The 18,885-nt window shown below is 42.8% G+C and overlaps 1 protein-coding gene across 2 annotated transcripts; it reads left to right on the top strand.

Annotated features, from left to right (window-relative positions):
* The first annotated feature begins 2,479 nt into the window (after positions 1-2,479).
* agfg2 (ArfGAP with FG repeats 2) lies at positions 2,480-18,607 on the top strand. 2 transcript variants are annotated; one of them, XM_080905524.1, is made up of 14 exons: positions 2,482-3,025; positions 3,896-3,989; positions 7,639-7,754; positions 8,606-8,750; positions 9,125-9,245; positions 9,337-9,441; positions 9,861-9,893; positions 10,967-11,227; positions 12,879-12,951; positions 13,095-13,138; positions 13,352-13,438; positions 15,359-15,478; positions 17,338-17,408; positions 17,538-18,607. In XM_080905524.1, exons 1-14 carry the CDS (start codon positions 2,859-2,861, stop codon positions 17,583-17,585), a joined length of 1,485 nt encoding a protein of 494 aa, XP_080761650.1. In that variant the 5' UTR covers positions 2,482-2,858; the 3' UTR covers positions 17,586-18,607. The 2 variants fall into 2 exon arrangements, with proteins under 2 accessions (XP_080761651.1, XP_080761650.1); XM_080905525.1 differs by lacking the exon at positions 9,861-9,893 and having other exon boundaries at positions 2,480-3,025.
* Positions 18,608-18,885: the final 278 nt, after the last annotated feature.

The raw sequence follows: 18,885 nt of genomic DNA, 5'->3' as shown, positions 1-18,885 counted from the left end.
ACAGTTGCTACATTGTCATGTAAATTCTCCTTGGATAAGTCTGCACAATCCCAAAAATCAGGCAGGTATGTGGATGTACACAGGACCATCTGATGATGAGCTTTACCTCACTGGTACCCAAGTGGACGTTATCGGACTTGTACAATCCCTGCTTAAATAAAAAAAAAAAAACATGCAACCTACTCACTAAAGACCTCGATAGTACTTCAAAAGAATGGCTAACTCAAAAAAACACGAGTAAGTACTGTACAGCTGACTGAGGCTTTCTATGTTAGAATGATAGTAGAAAATAAAGAGTAAATCATCATCGCTTATTATCTAACACGTTCAAGTTACAATGCAAAAACATAAAAAGTATAACTTTTTACATTTTTGTCCCGGCAGAGTTGGGCTTCCATACATTTCACAAACCAGCACAACAAACTATTGGCCAACATTAAATAACCAATCTTGGCTTCGTTATCATTCCCACAAACTTGTGTAGTCAGGTTTGTAGTCAGACAGTATAAAGCCTGTGGTGGACTACTTTGCGTGGAGGTGTAATTACAGTGGCTCAGAGGACTCTTCTGTCTACCTCCATCATACCACCGTGTCGAAATGCACAAAAATACTCTATTTATCTATCCGATCCTGTGTGTGGCTCCCCCTGCTGATCAGAAACAATCATTGCAGGCTCGCCTATCTCATCAGACAACAACATAACTGTACTGATGTTTTTCTTTCTTCCTTTGCTTTCACGTCACTGTTCTTTTCCCCTTATTCCCTAAAAATCTGGGTGTCGGAAGATCACAGCAGAGTGACGCCTTCGGTGTCCAGACTGTTACTGTTTCAGTGGGAAATGATGTGATTCTCACATGTATTTTCTCAGGCGACACGGAAAGGGCGTAGTTAGGTATGCTGTTGCCAAGTTGCTTCATCAAAATAAACAGTGAAGTGATTTCAGAAGTGTACCAGCCTTAACGTTTCAAAGTAGGGCCTTCACCAAAATTCCCATGCCAAAGATGTGTATATATATATATATATATATATATATATATATATATATATATATATATATATATATATATATATATATATATATATATATATGTGTGTGTGTGTGTGTGTGTGTGTGTGTGTGTGTGTGTGTGTGTGTGTGTGTGTGTGTGTGAAACGTATAAAGACGGGGACAGAAAACCGCATGTGTTTTACACAACTGCCAACTATAAAGGATTAAATAGTAATTTTAGCTTCTCAACTTAACGTATCTAAGCCCTTAAAAACATCCTGCCCCCCTTCCAGAGCGGGCAGCAGAAGCAAAGTGCAAGTCCTGCGCCAGTAAAGGGGGGCGTGTGCGTAAATAGCGCACACTGATAGCGCGGCACAGACGGCACGTAGCGACAGACGGTCGCTTCGGAAGGAGAAATAAAACCGTTTTGTGCGAAGTAAACTTGGCGACTCGACAGGTTCTTGTTTGTCTTTGACAGGAGATCCCCTCAGCATCTCTCCAAGAGCCAAACCAGTCAGAATAAACAGGGTCACATCCGGCAGGATTTTCAAAGTAAAGCACGAAACGAGACTCCTGAAAAGAAAGCGTGCTAGGAGCACACTCTTTGTTGGAGGGCTTTATTCTATAGTGGCTATTTATAATAAAGTAAAAATGTATGTGTATATTAGTTGATAAAACACAAATAAGATATAACCAACTTAAATAAAAGGCAAAACTGCAGTCGCCACCAAGTTGTAGAAATTGTAGTAATCTTTAATTATCTATTTTTTTGCCAGGCCCTTCTCATAGCTACACAAAGCATTTAGGCCAATGTGGATAGTTCATTGCCAAGGTGTAAATACAGATGATCATATTGATGCATCACATGATTTTCTGTAATGTTCTCTAATTACAGGTCTTCATACATGGGGTGGGTCAACATTTGGCACTTTTAAGCTCTGTTAAAAACTGCAAATCTACTTTAACCCATCTCCAAGTGAGACAGAATTAGTATGATATGGGATATATCATAGTCTCAATAGTAAATCTGTACCAATTTAATCCCTGTACACTAACAGAAGCCATGATTGATATGCTGGATGTTTTATTTTCTGTTGATTCGCTGGAGAAACCATAGAAAGTAGGTCATATCCTCCTGAGATCGAGCCTATTCATTAGGTTCTCTGTAGCGGACAAAATAAGATAAACTGAAACATACTTTCCCCCCCGGTTCTCAGGAAAACATTACCATGTGTGTAAAACCATTTATAGCATATGAAAGATCTGCTCTGAGTCACTTTTTTCATATTTGACTGATTTCATAAGGAATGACCCAGCTGCTATTTTCCAAACCAATAAACAGGTGTTACCTTTAAAAGTAAGATCAGGCTTGAAAGGAAACTTTGAATATATCACACGATCCTTATGACATTTTAATGATTTTTATTTCTCAGCGTCTTTATGGCAGACTAAGAGTAATACAGCTGATTCACTGTGACCCACAGAATAACTGGAAAATACCTTGACCTACAAAACAGTTGATGAGATAACCAAGTGGTTATGCTGGAACGATTTTTTTTTAAAGAAACAGGCAACCAAAAAGTAAAAATGTCACAGTCGCTCTCGAGAGTCCCTTGTCAATCGCTTTTATTTTGAAAGGTAACCCGAGCTGCTTCCGCTATGCTGCAGGTGGGTCGCTCAGGGCTTGACGCGCCTTTAGTCCGTGCAGCCTTGCGTTTGGGGTGAAGCCGCATAAAAGCGTTTCCATAATGCGGGCGTGAGGTGCTCCTTGGAGTAAACGGAGGGGATCCGGGAGGAGGACCGCGGAGTGTTAACCGGGGAGGGGGGGAAGCCTGCGTGACAGGCGGCGACCAGAATAATTTAAAAAAAAATGTCGAACCGTAAGCACCGGGACAACCAAGAGATCTGCGCCCGCAAGGTCCGGGAGCTGGCCCAGTCTGGAGTAAACAAACACTGCTTCGAGTGCAACCAGCCCGGGGTGACTTACACCGACATCACCGTGGGCAGCTTCGTCTGCACGTCGTGCTCCGGAATGCTGTGAGTGCAAACCCCGCCGCCCCATCCGGGGGTGGGGAGGGGTGTGTGGCGGGTTTATTTACTGCACATTTAGCATCAGTGTGAGGGGCAGCCAGATACTGATAGAGTAAAAGTACCAGGCCTTAGATTACGCCGTGCACCACCCAGCCACGGACAAATGTGTATCATTTGGTTCCCCTCTCCTGACGTTAACAGGGGTTGTTGGTGCTATGCAACAGCCGAGGATGTGTGCACACATTAATTTACGCAGTGTCTACCTCTCTCTGTCTCTCTCCCTCTCTTTCTCTCGTGCGTGTCTCCCAACAGCTTGATAACCGACAGACCGCTAGCTGGTCATTTTCCAGCTCTGAGTTACGTTTCATTTCGTCATGGTGCAGGTTTGACACCACCTCTCTCTCTCTTCTCTCTCTCTTTCTCTAGGCTCCTTTTCAATGTGGGCGTGTGTGAGTGAGTGAGAGAGAGAGAGTGTGTGTGCGCCTGTGTGCTGTCACACTTTGTTTTGCATGTTCAGCCTAGTCCCGGGCACTCCTCTTCAGGAAGACGGTTTCGGCACTCAGTGTGCGTCATTGCGCAATCTTGCACATGTACAACAGTGTCCCACTTTATGTCCCCAGCATGAAGAAAATAGGAGCTTCTGGAAGACATGTGTCTCTCTCTGTCACGATTGTGTGCGTGTATGTGTGTGTGTGTGTGTGTGTATGTTGTCTTCTCCACAACAAATCTGTCCTTTGATTCACGGTCACGTGTCAGATATATTTCCTTTCCCACCTGCTCCATCCCCTTTGTGCTGTCTTTAGAGGTGAGGGCTGACTGCAAATCTTCCCATTTCTCTCCTTTATTTGACTCATCCATCTCTCCTCTGTGTCCCAGGAGAGGCCTCAACCCTCCCCACAGAGTCAAGTCCATCTCCATGACAACTTTCTCCCAACAGGAAGTAGAATTCCTCCAAAACCATGGCAATGAGGTGAGTGAAGTCCCAGCTGGGGGCCCGATGCATCGTGTTTGCTTCACTTTAGAAAACTTCGAGGAAAAAAAAAAGAAAGACGTGCAGCTGAATGTGATTTCTTCCTGTTGTTGACACTGCGGAGTCGTCCGAGGACATCAGCTACCATTTCCTTTTTTTTCCTCTTCTTTGGTCCAAATTCAAGGTTAAAACTGTCTGTTTGTGGTTCTGATATGGAATGTGAAACGCCCCTTGAGACTACCAGTCCAACCAGTCTTTGTGGCAGTGCCTTTTTTTTTTATTTTCTTGGACGAGGAGGAGGGGGGGCGAATACTAGTGCCAACCTCATACTGTGCCAAGAAACAAAAGGATGGGGCACTTTATGTCCCACAAAACCACGATCTATTTCCTTTCTGTGTGTGTGTGTTTTTTTTAAAACCAGGGTTTAAACTCTGAACAGACCCCATTTTAACCAAAAGTCAAACAAAAGCACCCTATCAAAATCTCTTCCTTTATTTACCTTTATTTAACTAGCAGGGTTTGGTGACATCAGAACCCTCTCACAACAGAGACCCAGCCAAATAAAACATCCAAATATTTATGTAAATGCAAAGAAAAACAACCGTGTCTCTTACCTAGAGCTGGGCGATAGAACGATAACGATATGTATCGCGATATAACTTTTACTCGATAGAGAAATTAAGCTATCGCGATAGACTTCGCCGCTCTTGTCCTCTTAAAATAAAAAAAAAATTAAAAAAAAGGTCAGCCAATCCAAACTAAGTAGCGCAGAGCCGAACCAATCACAGCCGCAGCGTCACGTCGCGTGACTTGTTACGTACAGCACAAGTGCCAAGCCGCACGTGTGTTTGTTTGGGAAGCAGGCAGTGGGTAATAATAATAATAATAATAATAATAATAATAGATTGGATTTATATAGCGCTTTTCAAGGCACCCAAAGCGCTTTACAATGCCACTATTCATTCACTCTCACATTCATACACTGGTGGAGGCAAGCTACGGTTGTAGCCACAGCTGCCCTGGGTAATGGAGCCAGCGTGTAATGGAGGAAATGAGTGTGCCGACTAGAAAAATCTACCGAGCGTGACCGAAGAGAAAACAGATGACGGTTCCAATGCCGGAGAGATTGTCGAACGGAAGAGCCATAGAAGTTCCGTAGTTTGAAGGTATTTCGGCTATTTCAAGTCTGACAAAAAACAGAGTAGCGTGCACTGTACATTGTGCCGAAAGCAAGTCTGGAAATACAATAAACTGGTGCATGCGTCACACTGTGCGCCACGTTATTGTTTCGGTGAAATGAATTTCTACAATACTGTTAATTCTACTCTCTGCAGTGTTTAAATGCTTACATATACACACAGTTACTGTCCCTCCACACATACGACTCGGTTCTGCTTCTATGCCCCAGCTTTGTTTACTTTTTCCCACCGAGGCTTCTAGACTTCTGATTGGCCAACATTTCTGCACGGTTAGGAATCTAGCGCCACCTGCTGCTTTGGCATGTTCATAGCAGCGTTTTCCTTCATTTCTGCCTTTATGTGTGGACGGGATTATTTTTTAAAACGAAAACGGAAAATCTCCGTTTTCAAAAATACCCGTGTACGTGTGGACGTAGCCTCAGTCTCTGACTGGAAGCGCTAATTCGTCATTCGGCTGTTGTCAGACTAAAGTAACTGTTAAAACTGTTTGAAAAGCTCAGCTATACAACAAGGAGAGATTGAGAATTTCCTTTTAGTTCTCAGTTTATTTGATACTGACAAAAGTTAGTTTTGTCTGTTCTTCTGTAAAACAAAATAAGATTTATTTTTAGAATTAATATTTTGTTTCTAAGTGGAATTGACAATTTAGTCTGTTTTTGTTTGTTCTGTTTTGAAACTTAAACGCTTTAGCGGCTGCCTTTTGTGTAGTTTGCAATATTTGCCTTTATTTATCTGAAAAAGTCTCATGTTCCTTAAGTACATCTACCCTGTTGAACTTATTATGGGAAATAAATATTTAAATAAAAACAAGCTGCTGATTATTTCACATTTTACTTGTGAGCAACGGCACATTTAAATCTTACAAATATAGTTATTTGGCTTATATCGTGATAGATATCGTTATCGCCTGAAATGAAAAAAACATATCGTGATATGAAAAAATCTCATATCGCCCAGCTCTACTCTTACCAAACGTTCTGTGTGATGTTTTTTTTTTTTTTAAATAAACTAAACAATTAATATGAGAATACTTGAAATTATATGTTTCTGGAAAGTGCTTCATATCCGTGGTGCGTCATAAGAAAATGCTGTTTTCTGCACGTCCGTCGGGACCCGCAGCTACGTTAAAAAGCGGCCGTTTGCAGGATTGTAACTGATAACAGTTGGAGCTGAGGCAGAGGATGGTACAGAGGTGAACTTGCCGTTTACTCAGTGTTTGTTTATGCCAAGAGTGTTGAACTTATTTGAGTGTTTGGGCTACAGTTAGATCCAAAAGTGGGCCGTACCTGTACAGCCTTTTTATAATAACATATAAAAAGCACTTCCCCCTTTATCTGACCTGAGTGTGTTGGAACTAAACATTCTTTTTTTTTTTTTTTAATAACTTTATGATTTTAACTTTGTGATTCAAGAGCTGGACAAATACCTTGTCCAGCTCTTGAAATCCTTTTAAATTTTTAAATGTTTCTACTCTCGTGTAACAATTCTGGGAATAGCGCATCATTAGCAGCAGTGCATTTTATTGAAATACTGGAAGTATTAATGATATCGCTCTGTTTTCTTTGTAGAAACCTGGAAAATTGACCAGTGGTGCAGATCAGCAGGCTATTTTAGGATTCATTTTATGCAGCTTAGCTATTTTTGTCAGTACTGAGTGATATCTCTTATTACTTATTATTTAACAAAGCCTGACATTATCTTCTAGAGTTTAAATGAAGGCTTCAAATCGGTTCGTCTTGGTCCAGAAAAACCTAGAAATTCGATATAAAAAGAAATAAAACCCTCACGTCATCAAAATGAAGTTTTGATATATTTTCCAACTTCCATATTAATATAATACCAATCAGTCCAGCTGGTTGAGCTACAATTACTTCAACTTAGATTATTATGGTAATTATTGTTTATTTCTGTAGTTTGAAAACTTAATTACCAAGTTAATTAAACCTCATTTTGGTGCTGAAATGTGATTGGATTGCATAAGCCCCCCCCCTCACAGCATCCACTTCAGGAGCCACTGGTTCAGGCAGCTCTCTCTGCTGAGCATATACCAGTAAGTGGTAAAGAGTTTGAGGCTATCAGCACAAGTGCTTATCAGTTTTTATTAGCTTGTTGTTGGCCGGGGTCTGTGAGTCAAGTGTAATGTGCAGAGAAGCATAGGTGTGCATCGTCCAGCTTTTCCTTTCTCATCATCCTCTGAAGAGTGATCCGGTCAGTCATGATTCGCTGCCAGTAATATTTGCTGCACTCTTGCACCGGAGATGAGTCACTGATGAGAAAATCTGTGTGTATATCTGAGAGACTCTCTGAGATTAAATGTCAAACAAAAACCAGGGATTGCTCTCATTTTCTACTCAGGGAATCGGAAACTCACTAACCCTCTTTTTGTTTTTGATGGATCAGTCCCAAGCAGCGTGGTTTTAATGTGACTTCTTGGAAATGTGTGTCTTCAGGTGGGCAGAAGGACGTGGCTGTGCGTGTTTGACCCAAAGAATGACGGCTGCTCCGACATGAAGGACTCACAGAAGTTCAAAGAGTTCCTTCAAGATAAATATGAGAAGAAAAAATGGTGAGAGCTTGGCCTCCGCCTGCATATAACCAAATTATAATATATACTGATGGAAGCAGAGAAAAGCATCTTAATTTTTATTCAGTTCATTTATTTATTTTAAATCAATTTTTATGTAGAAAATTCGGTTTAAAAAAGCCCAGCAAATGTTCAAGTTTGCATGTTAATAGTTAAAAGCCTTTAAAATAACAAAATAAAACCTTTTACAGTAAGAATGTTTATTATTTACAATATTTTTTAATTAGCACCATTATTGAGTAAATATGTTAGTCTGTTTAAAATAGAGCAGCTTAAAAACAGCAAATGTTAGCATGCTAATATTTCAAACTAAAGTAGCAAACTTGCTAATTAGCAGAGTGCTGTACTTCCTGCTGTTAAAGGGTAATATGAGTAAAAATAAAAACCCTTTCAGTATTGTACATATGTACAAATACAAATGGCTATAAAAAGAAAATGAATTAGAATGATTATTTTGAGCATGATAGCATGCTGACGTTAGCATTTAGCTCAGTTTTTATTGTGTTACAGAGCTGCTAGCATTTGGCTGTTCTGCTTGTGCAATAAACATATTTAAAAGTGTAACTGTAAAAAGAGTCATTTTGAGAGGTTAAAAGGGAACGCAAAGTAAAATGAAAACAATAGCTAATTAGGGTTGTGTTAAAGTTAGGCTTTCCATGTTTGAATAAGAGATATTTGCTCAGAAAAATTAGCTGAAGGCTAATAGCTGCTTATTTTCAAGCTTAGAGAATGCTCTCAATCTTCTTGTTTAGCAAATGAATGACCAGATGTCAAGCTTTAATTGTGTTGCTAATGAGACTGGTTAGTTACACTGCATCATTTGTGTTTCGCAGGCATTTTTCCAAAAGTAAGAACCGGAGAGATATGGAGGGTCCTTGGAGTCCAGGGGTTCAGGCTATGCCCCCTTCTCATGGTCCCTTAGCGAGCCAGGGTCTATCCCATAACATGCCTCCAAATGCCAGAGCCACGAGACCACTGGTAAGAGGCTAAAGGTGTGGTAGTTGTCTGTGAAACGGGTGGAGGTAAAGTGAGGGGAGTGAAAGTGAGAAGACGAGGGTGGTATACGTGTGTGGTTTTAAATAAATAAATAAAAAGAGGAAGGGAAAGTAGAGGAGATTTTCAAAGGGTATCGAAAAAAGGATAGAAAGTGAAGAAATGACCTGAATTCGCCGCGGCACAGAGACAAAGACTGATGGTTCGGACAGTCGGAGGGCCAGGTAGCCTCGGCTTCAAAGCCTCTGCTTATGAATTATTGAGAAAGGATGAAAGAGACTCACTTCCTCTGGCTTTGTGTCTCTCTTTCTACCCTCCATCTGCTTCTCTTCTGTCTCCTTCGATCTCTCATCCTCCAGTCTCAGTCCCAGCTGCCGTCTTGGGATCGAGCCCCCGCCATCTCTCCCGCCGACATGCGGACAGACGCGTTCACGGCTCGGCCGTCGCGCTCCCAAAGCTTTAGAGACCCCCCTCTGAAAGGTGAGAGGAAGATTTGTTTGTGGCATCGTCATGTGCTTATCTCTTCTTTTAAAATTGTTTTTAATGCATCTTTTGTTTCTTTCCTACGAAGATCCCACCCTGTGTGGGATAGAAAGACAGCGACCAGGCTCTTTGTCGTCAACACTGGGAGGTCAGAACCACGGTCCCTCATTCCCCGCCCTTCCACGGCCTTCAGGTGTGCCCTCCGCCCACTGGATGCTTTGTGCCACTGTTAGTAGTAAACTTATGAAGGCTTTCACAAGTTTACTACTAATGTGTCTCCTACCAGCTGTGTAGTAAAGTGCCACAGTGTTTGTTGTATTTGGGAAGCTAGTTCCTCCTCTTATGTGATCTTAGGAAAGATTCCTGGTTAAAAAATAGACACTGTGCTTTCTCTGTTCTATTCCTGACGCCTCTAGCAAGAACATTTGGCAGTGCATCGTTCACGGTGTAAAGATCATTGAATATTTTCGCTGATTCTCACTGATGTCGCTCTCCGCTCATCAGAGCCGGCGAGTGGCAGATTCATGCGACGCCAGTGGCACTCACTTGTTTCTCCTTATCTCCCCTCCTCTTTTCTCCTCTGTCTTCTCCCTCTCTTCTCCAACCATGTAGCCAGTAGCTCGTTCAAAAACCACTTCACTTTAGGTAAGATGCATCTCCGGCCGATGCTTTTGAGTGTGTGCGTGTGCGCTCGTGTGAATGCTGAAATCAATAAGCTCTTCCAATGCTGTATCATTCATAATAGATGGCCAATCTGCGGGGCGCGGCGGTGCTTAGCGAGCATCACATGCATGTGAGTTGGGGTTTGTTTCAGAGCGGCCTGAGGGGAGAGGCGACGCAGCACTCTGTATTCATTTAGCCAGCGAGTCGTGGCTGGCCAGTGTCACATACTGCAATTGGGGTCAATGTTTTTCTTCATCACTCAGGTTTCCCACTTCAAAGCCCAGATCTGAAGCCTAGGAGTGTCAAGGACACACACACACACACACACACACACTGTTCCCTCCCTCAGAGGAAAAAGAACAAGTTTAAAGTGGGGCTATTTTTAGGCCGGAGCTGCTGCTGCTGCCCCCGTCAGCAGAGGGCCGCTGATATTTCGCACCACGTTGGCGTTGAAGCACTTCAGAACTATGTAGGGCACAGCTGTAATCGCGCCATACACATTTAACACCCACAACAATATGCTAGGGAGTTCAGGTATGCTCTCAAAGACGGAAAAACATGCAGATACCAGCAGATAAGCTGCATCAGGTCCATTCTGCTCTGGTGTTTGTGTCTTCATGGAGACCATGTTGGATTTTAACTTCTGATCCCATGCTCATAGCTAACTGGCTGATCCAGACTCTGATATTTTGCTACAAACACTGATGTTAAACGTCATTTCCTGTCTTTGTTAACTTCTAACAATTGCATCTAAGAAGTTTCTGGCTTGCTGCTTTCCTGTGGTGTTTTTTTTTTTTTTTTAATCCCTAAACACGATGAGTGTGTGTGCTTTATTTAGTACAGTCTAAGCTAATGCTGCTATTTCTACACCTCATAGCATGAGGATCTTTACATGGCGTGAGATAATTTTCTTCTATATGTAGTGAATGGGCTGTGTTATGTGAGAGTTACTTGCGAATTATTGTATGTTATTTGAATTTGATGCTTCAGGTTCGAACAATCACATTTTAAACATCTACTTGTTAGTACATACTAATCTGCGATCTCTCTTTCAGGTCGGACAGTGTCGACCTCGGGGGCTACGGGCCCCTTCAGGGCCTTCCCCAAGTCTCTGAGCGTGGACTTTGGAGGTCTGAACCATCCCCAACCACAGCCTCTGCCTCAGTCTCTGTCCCAGCCGCAGCAGCAGCCTCAGCAACAGCAGCCTGTTGGCATAGGTCAGACGACACCGCCGGTCAGCAGCGGCAGTGCCCAGGATAGGTACGCTGCCGTGTCACAGCTGGACAGCGTCTTCTCTGAAACAACATCGGTCACAGGTACGATGTTTTTATCAGTCGAAGCTTTAATACTTTTTGTATCAGTGTAGTTCAGAGGCTTTTGCATAGTTGCATTTATTTCACAGCTTTTTGTATTTGTGTAAGGTGTGCACATAGACTGTATATAAAAGACGACGATAGCTGTTCTTGTTTTTTCTTTTTTTCTTTTTTAAATCTTAACTTTAGCTTTGCCTTGTTTTATTGCAACCACAGGTGACCATACAGAGACAGGAAGCTGGAGTGTTAAGTTCTAACATGAGACTAGCAAGCGTTTCACACACGGAGACAGGATGTGCAAATTAGTCTTAAGTGACACCAAGTAATAAATATTAGAATATGACTCACCGAAACTGTTGCACACACTTCCTGTAAGGGATGTGAGTGCAGTTGACTACACAGGAAGGTGTATTTGCATCATAAATGCTCTAAAGGGACCAAAACCACAAAGATGTTTGAGAGTTACTGTGACTATAATTAGCTAAAGACTGGCAGACAGGTAGTTGGCTAGCCTACGTCCAGGTTTTACTCAAAGTGACCTCACCCCTTGATGACGAGTAACCTTAATTTGTTTGTGGGCAGGGTATGATAAAACAAAAATTCCCACCATGTGTAATAGTGTGTGTGTGTGTGGGGGGGGGATTGGCCGTAGAAACTGAAAAGGTTTCTGTACCAAAGTTGGGGATTTTAATGGATTGAATCGGGTTTGGAGCCTCGAGTGGCCATTAGAGGAACTGCACCATCGGCTTCGTATTTTCGACTCGGTCTCTCCACTTGATTGTGGATTGAGTTTTACCAAAAAGTGCTGGTCCTCCAGGCCCCCCACTCAAAAATCTTCACTGTGCTGTCAAACACAGATTAAAAAAAAAAATTAACTCAAGAAAACGAATCCAATTTTATAAACTGAAGAACTTTCTTTTTTTCCAGTCTCATTAATCCTCTCACAACCTCTCTGACTAATCAGGAGGAGGGACTAAACTCCCTGCCTGAACAGAGAATAATTAAACCTTGCTTCAGCTTGACCTGATTACTTTTTCCCCATTGTTTCAGTAGCACTCTGGCTTCAATAAAGACCCGAGCACATCTTCCAGCACTGTGTAACAGATAGTTTGATTTGAGGGCTTCGCGTGTGCAGATTGTCGCAGTCAGCTCAGCTTGGTTGCATAACATCCTTACTCCAAATGCCAAGGCTTTTAGCAGCTGAATTATGCTCATTGTGTTTGCTCCAGATCGTGCACAGCGTGATTCAAAGGACCTTGTTGATAGGTTTTGGAATCAGCTGTGTTTGCGTTATAACTAAGCCGGCTGCTTTAATGCACAGCATTCGTGTGAGAGGCCTGCTAAGCTCTGCTGCTTTCCAGCGTCATCGCTGCCTCCCCTGCTTGGCAGAGTAGGGAGGTTATTGATTTTCTGCCTCGGCTCACTTTTGATTCATATCAAGCTGAACATGAAGATGATATTTTATTCAGGGCGTTTGTAATTCTTTTGTTCTGTGATGACTTGCATGCACGGGATCAGCAGTTTGGACTGTTTTAAAGGTTTTTGCTCACATATCAAGATCATAGCACTGCTCGAGCTCGTAAACCGGGGCTCATGTTGGGCCTGACGTTGTGTTTGGTTGTGTTGTGATGCCTGTGGAAATGCTTGTTTGCAGCTCCACCTGGCGGCCCACCGCAGTACAGCGCCATCTTCGGCAGCAGGCTCTCATCCAGCTCAACTCCTGCCAGGTAGAGGAAAAAAAGCAGCCTTGTCAAATCAGCTTTTGTTAAACATGGCAGATTTTTAACTTTTCTTCTTGTGGAGCTGTTTAAAGGTCAAATTCTGATCGATCCTCCTTCCCCCCCCCCTCTTTTCTTCTACTTCTCCCCAGCTCCCCTGGTGTCGATACCGTCTCCAGCTCCCAAAGTTTTGCAAGTAGGTGCCGAGTGCGAACTGCATCGATTGCTGCTGTTAACCTGCACTATTTACATTCAGTTCCCTCCTCTTCAAAAACAGTCCAGCACTCCAGATTAGACTGTGAAAATCAGAGCAGTGTTGCCTTGAATAGGCAGGAATGTAACCCGTTAACCCCCGGGCAGAACACTGAATTATCTCCCTGTCTCTCTCCCCCCAACCCGTGTGTCTCAGATTTCCCCAACCCATTCAGCTCCAGCTCCGCTTCCCAGCAGCCCGTCGCCCTCTCCCCCAGTAACCCCTTCAGTAACGCCTCAGGAGGTAAGCCCCATGCTCACTCTTTCTGAAACTTCCTGCTGCAACTTTTTAAGATGTTAGAGCAGCTTGAGCTGGTTAGATAACCACCGCTGTGGTGGAGGCAAAGAAATAATTACCACATGAAAAAATATATGTAGGGTTGAAACCCTTTTTACCTTCAGAGCCGCTTTAGTTCTTTGTTCTTCGATGACATCGCACAGCACATCCATGATGTGAATCTCTTGTTCCACCTGTTGAATGTGGAGGCCATTGGAGTGCGGTGAACTCATCGCTATGTTTAAGAAACCAATGTTTGAGCTTTGTGACATGATGTGTTATATGAAGATGTGTACACTGTGGTCATAAAGGGATGGACATGGTCAGCAACAACAATCAGGCTGGCTGTGGTATTTAAATGATGCTCAGTTGGTACTAAAACACTAAAAGTGTGCCAAGAAAACATCCCGCACACCATTACACCACCAGCAGCCTGAGCCATTGATACAAGGCATGCTTGATTCATGCTTTCATGTTATTTATACCAAATTCTGACTCCATCTCTGCCATCTGCAGCGGTTATCAATACTCATCAGACCAGGCAACATTTTTTCTCATCTTCTGTTATCTAATTTTAATGAGCCCACGGGAATTGTGTCTTCTGTTGCGATAGCAGTGACATGCGGTGTTGTCTTCTGCAGCTGTAGCTCATCTGCTTCAAGTTTGGAGTGGATGCTCTTCTGCATACCTCCCTTTTAACGACTGGGTAATTTGACTTATTGTTGCCTTCCTATTAGCTCGTAGCAGTCTGAGAACGGCTGCTCACTGGATAGTTCCTCTTTTTCAGATTATTCTCTGTAAACCCTACAGATGGTTGTGTGTGAAGATCGCAGTAGATCAGCAGTTTCTGAAATACTCAGGCCAACCAGTCTGCTGTCAACAACCGTGCCAAATTAGGCATGCAGACGTGTTCATCTTGAACTGTAGATATTCTCCTCGATCACATTTTTCCTGATATATTTATTTCCTCTCTCAGGCTGTCCTATGGATTTGTCAGGAGGCAGCGCACCTACACTTGTGTTCAAACTTTTGTCTTTTAGCTTGACTCTACATGACTTAAATGACATGTGAATGCCTAAACTTAAAAACAGGAAATCACAGCCTGTTATAAAACACTGATCCCTCTGCTCTGTGTATAGGTTACATATTTCAAGCATTTAGTTCCTGCTTACAGAGTCTGAATGTACCTTTTGTGCTTATTTAAAAGTTAAAAACGCTCCTGTGTTTTCCCTCTGCTCGGCCCATTAACGGGTAACATTTAGTCTCCAGATCAGCTGCGTGAGCTGGGCCTTTATTTCTTTTCCTGTAGGGCAGTGAAAACGACGCGTAGAGCTGCTACACTGAAGTGTATGTTGTGTACACACTAAACGGTTGATTACACAAGCTCGCTCACAGCTACCTGCTTTCACAGCCACTGAGGCTTCATGCTAGCAACGTTACTTTTTACTCGGGTCACTGACTTCACCCACCAAAGGCAGATATGTAAGAGGAAAGGCTCAGCGTGGAGCTGAAATCTCAGTTAAGCTTCTCTGGTGCATTAACCACAACGTGGATAAACGAATGCTCAGCGATGCTGTGATGTTTCATGATGCAAATAAACAACCTGGCGTTTGTTTCCTTTCAGCTTTAGACCCTCGCAGCTCTGGGCTTTCCATCGGCTCCACCTCAATTATTCAACAGTATCATGTATTCATGTATGCAGTTATACTCTTGACTGGTCGCAGGGCTCATTACTGCTTTATGTTTCCTGTAGGCTCTCTGTGTAAGGTACAGACACGGGGAAACAGTCTTTTACTGTCAGTCTGAGAGCAGCTGACAGATGTGTTCTGCATGGATTAATGATCTGTGTCTAATTTCGCCGCATGTGTGGGTGTTTCGCTTCTCCAGGTGACTCCAGTGCGTTTGTCACCTCGCCCACCTCCGTTTTTCCTCCGTCCGGTGCTTTCCCAGCGGCTGCTACCCAGAATGCATTTCCTCATGAGTCATCCACCAATCAGGAAGCAAATGGTGAGATTCGTTGCCTCTTATTTGTCCTCCTGTTTGATGTTTTTTTTTGTTTGTTTGTTTGTTTTCTTGGATTATAAGTCAAGTTTTTAATTATTATTAATATTTTTATTTACATAATCTTCTTTTAATAACTCAAAATAGACCAAAAATGAAAAGTCTGGTCATTATTTAGTAAAAACAAAACAAAAACATGTATTTGTTGGATTTTGTTGCTCTATTAAGGATTCGCTACTTATCTGTTTTATATTGCTAAAAACTAATATCTTCTAATAATTTAAAAGGACATTTAACAAAATATCTTATTTTTATGCATCAGTTGTGTAAATGAAAAGGTGAGACATTAAAGTTGTAGAAAATAAAATGTTTTTTCCAAATTAGGAAGACCTAACTTCATTACTGCACTGCATACTAGTCCCCCTGGGCCCCAAAAAATGTAAAAAGTTTTAAAAAGTTTTTTTTTTATACTCATCAAATCACATTGAGTCATCAGAGATTGATAATTAAAAAAATTTTAAATCACACTTTTAATCTTATCTATCTTATCTTATCTTAATCAAAAGTCATGTCAAAATGCCAAACAATCTCTTTCCTCTTTATAAAGTCAGTTAGACTCTAAGTAGCTGTAATAGTTGTGAGGTCGACCACAGTGCAGAGACCACACAGAGACGTCCTGTAGTTCCTCCTTCACCTGATCTATGACTTCTAATATTCGGTTTACCCTTGGTGGTCTTCCTGGTGCCACCCTGCCCATTTAAGCACTTCGTCTGCCCAGTTAACTGAGCTACAGATGCTCAGTCGTGCTGGGTAGGAAACGAAGAGACGCTGGGTGTACTGGGAGATGACATGGATGAGGATGAGCAGGTGGTGGGCTTAACAAGGGACGACAGAGATGGGAGGTAGAAGAAGATAAGGTGCTGTGGTAGTTGGTTTTTATGTGAATACAAACCATATTACTTTATTACCTCCTGAAGCGCGAGCATCAAGTTAAGGGCCACACTGAGAAAAGAGACCCAGACATTTACAATTATTGATGTGATTTATTTTAAGACATCTCCTCCTCACGTGCAACCAGCCCTCAAAAAGAAAAGAAGGTTATAATGCCTTCTGATCACAGTTGTATCACGCAGCCAACTCACAGCAGCTTGATCATGATATCTCCTGATAGCGCGAGAGATTCAACGAACCATGTCCTGATGTAAAAGCGAGCCGTGTTGTCGTTCTTCCACATGTGTCTGTGGGCCTGCGTCACAGGCCTGAACATGACGATCTCACAGTTTTGTAGATTTTGGATGGTGGTGTCTACCTTTACCGTACAGCACATAAAAATGAAACTTAACTGGACTTTTAGATTGAGTTTAGAAGAGACATGACTCTGTTTCCATATCTCTGCCTGTGTGTGCATTCACACATCACCATACCTGCTGAAAACATAGTAAATGCATGCACAAGCTTCTCTTTACACCAGTGCAGATCACAGATGCGGCCACGCCAAAATCTACGAATTACAGCTTGATGTTTGACACCTGTCCTTATTATATATAGGACCTTACAATATAAAGCATTGTTGTTGTGATTTGGTGCTATATAAGGCTTCAAGTGAAAATTGGGGGGGGGGGGGGGGGGGGAAGGGGGGGGAACCATACTTTGATCCATATGTTGGTTATTAAAACGAGGCCCAAATGGAAAGCTCCCACTGCAGCGGGGACTGCTCGTCTTTCCTGAGACGCGCTGTGGCGTCCACTAGCAGCAGTCCAGGAATACCAAAATGACCCACCCAGTTTAGAGCTGCAGGTTTCTGGTTTCATGCCACACCATTTTCCTGTATCATGTATATCTGTGTGTGTGTGTGTGTTTTGCAGGTTTTGCCTCCTTCCCCACGTCTGACTTTCAGTCCAAAGTCCCTCGGCCCATGTCGGTGAACCCTTTCACGGTGAGTATCCCTCCACGAAGTGCACTCTGGGGGCGCTAATTGGTAGTTCTCGCCAGTTTTCAGTGAATTGCGATGGCATACTAAGTAAGCCGGGCTGCTGTTCTCACCCTGCCTCTCTTGTCTTTGCAGGGGAATGTTTACCCCAGTCGGGGGACGTCAAAAAATCCTTTCATCTGACCCCCCGTTTCCCCACCCCTTCCCTCTCTCTCTGGGAACTGAAGGAGGAGCTGCTGCCATTTCAATGCCTCTGGAGTATTTTCACCCCCCACCCACCCCCCTCAGGGGAGGGTCGCGCATCCACGCCGCCCTCCCTCCCCTATCTGTCTTTGTTTACGTGTTTGTGGAGAGGAAAAACAGAAAAACAAACAAAAATGCGCGAATGCAGTTCACAAAATCCCTGTCTGTATGTGCAAGAGTGTCGGCCTGCTGTGTTTGTGCCACGTGACGTACGTCAAAAGGTGTTTGTGTGCCAATAGACGCCACCTCAGGGCTCTGTGGGAGTCACGACGCCTCTACGACTTTTCTTTTTTGCTGAGACGCACTCACCTATATTACACACACACATGTGTTGCTGCTGCTATTTGCTTTCATCTCCTGCTTAGAAGTGTAAAAAAAAAGGAATGAGAGATATAAAAAAAATTCCCTCGGCCCGTGAGTAAGTACGTCAGCGCTGTCTCCGGCTTTAAAACTTTTGAGTCTCGGAGAAGCCAGCTGAGACTCTGACCCTGCATCACGAGCATCCACAGATGGTTTTAACAGCCTTAACAGCCTCCTGATGCATGTGAATCGGTGTCCGAAGATAAGACGGGCTTGTCTCTGTGGGGTGTGAGCGCGGGTGCGTGTTTGCATTCGTCATTGTTGCTGTTTTTTCTTTCTTTTCTTTTTTGTTTTGTTTTTGTTGTTGTCAGGTTTCCTTGCAAAGGATGAGCTACGTTTTCCACTCTCAGGCTGCATGCGCTTAGAGGGCTAAAAAGGAGCTACTGAATGTAAAAGCAACGTCAGAGTAACTTAAATGTGTATAAAGATCTTCATCGCTTCATGTACCGGACCAAAACCTTTATTCTGCTTTTTTTCCCCCTTTGGTTGACATGAAGTTTAATTCTCTTATTTTGCCAAAAATAAAAGAAGAGATTCATGTAAGAGCGTATTTGTAACTACAAGTATTCATGTTCATAAAACCAGTTTGTTGCTTCTTAAAACAGTGTGTGGTGGTATTTTTGTGACAAGCGTGGTTCTGACACGCACATGCGGCTGTGTGGAGCATTTCAAACAGCAGGGGGCGTGAGGCATCCAGTTTTCTTCTCTGACCTCATGCGCAAGGTTACTTTTGGATGCATGTTGCATAACTACATACATACTGCATAAGCGTGCAGCACAAATATAGAAGCCCTTTAGAGCCGCTAGAATGACTACAATGGGACCCCTTTGCAATATTTATTGGAATATTAAATCCAGTGTGAATCCAAATCTACATCAT

Source organism: Rhamphochromis sp. 'chilingali', assembly GCF_963969265.1.
Source record: "Rhamphochromis sp. 'chilingali' genome assembly, chromosome: 1".
In the NCBI taxonomy this organism is placed as follows: domain Eukaryota; kingdom Metazoa; phylum Chordata; class Actinopteri; order Cichliformes; family Cichlidae; genus Rhamphochromis; species Rhamphochromis sp. 'chilingali'.
This window is presented reverse-complemented; position numbering and strand designations above follow the sequence as displayed.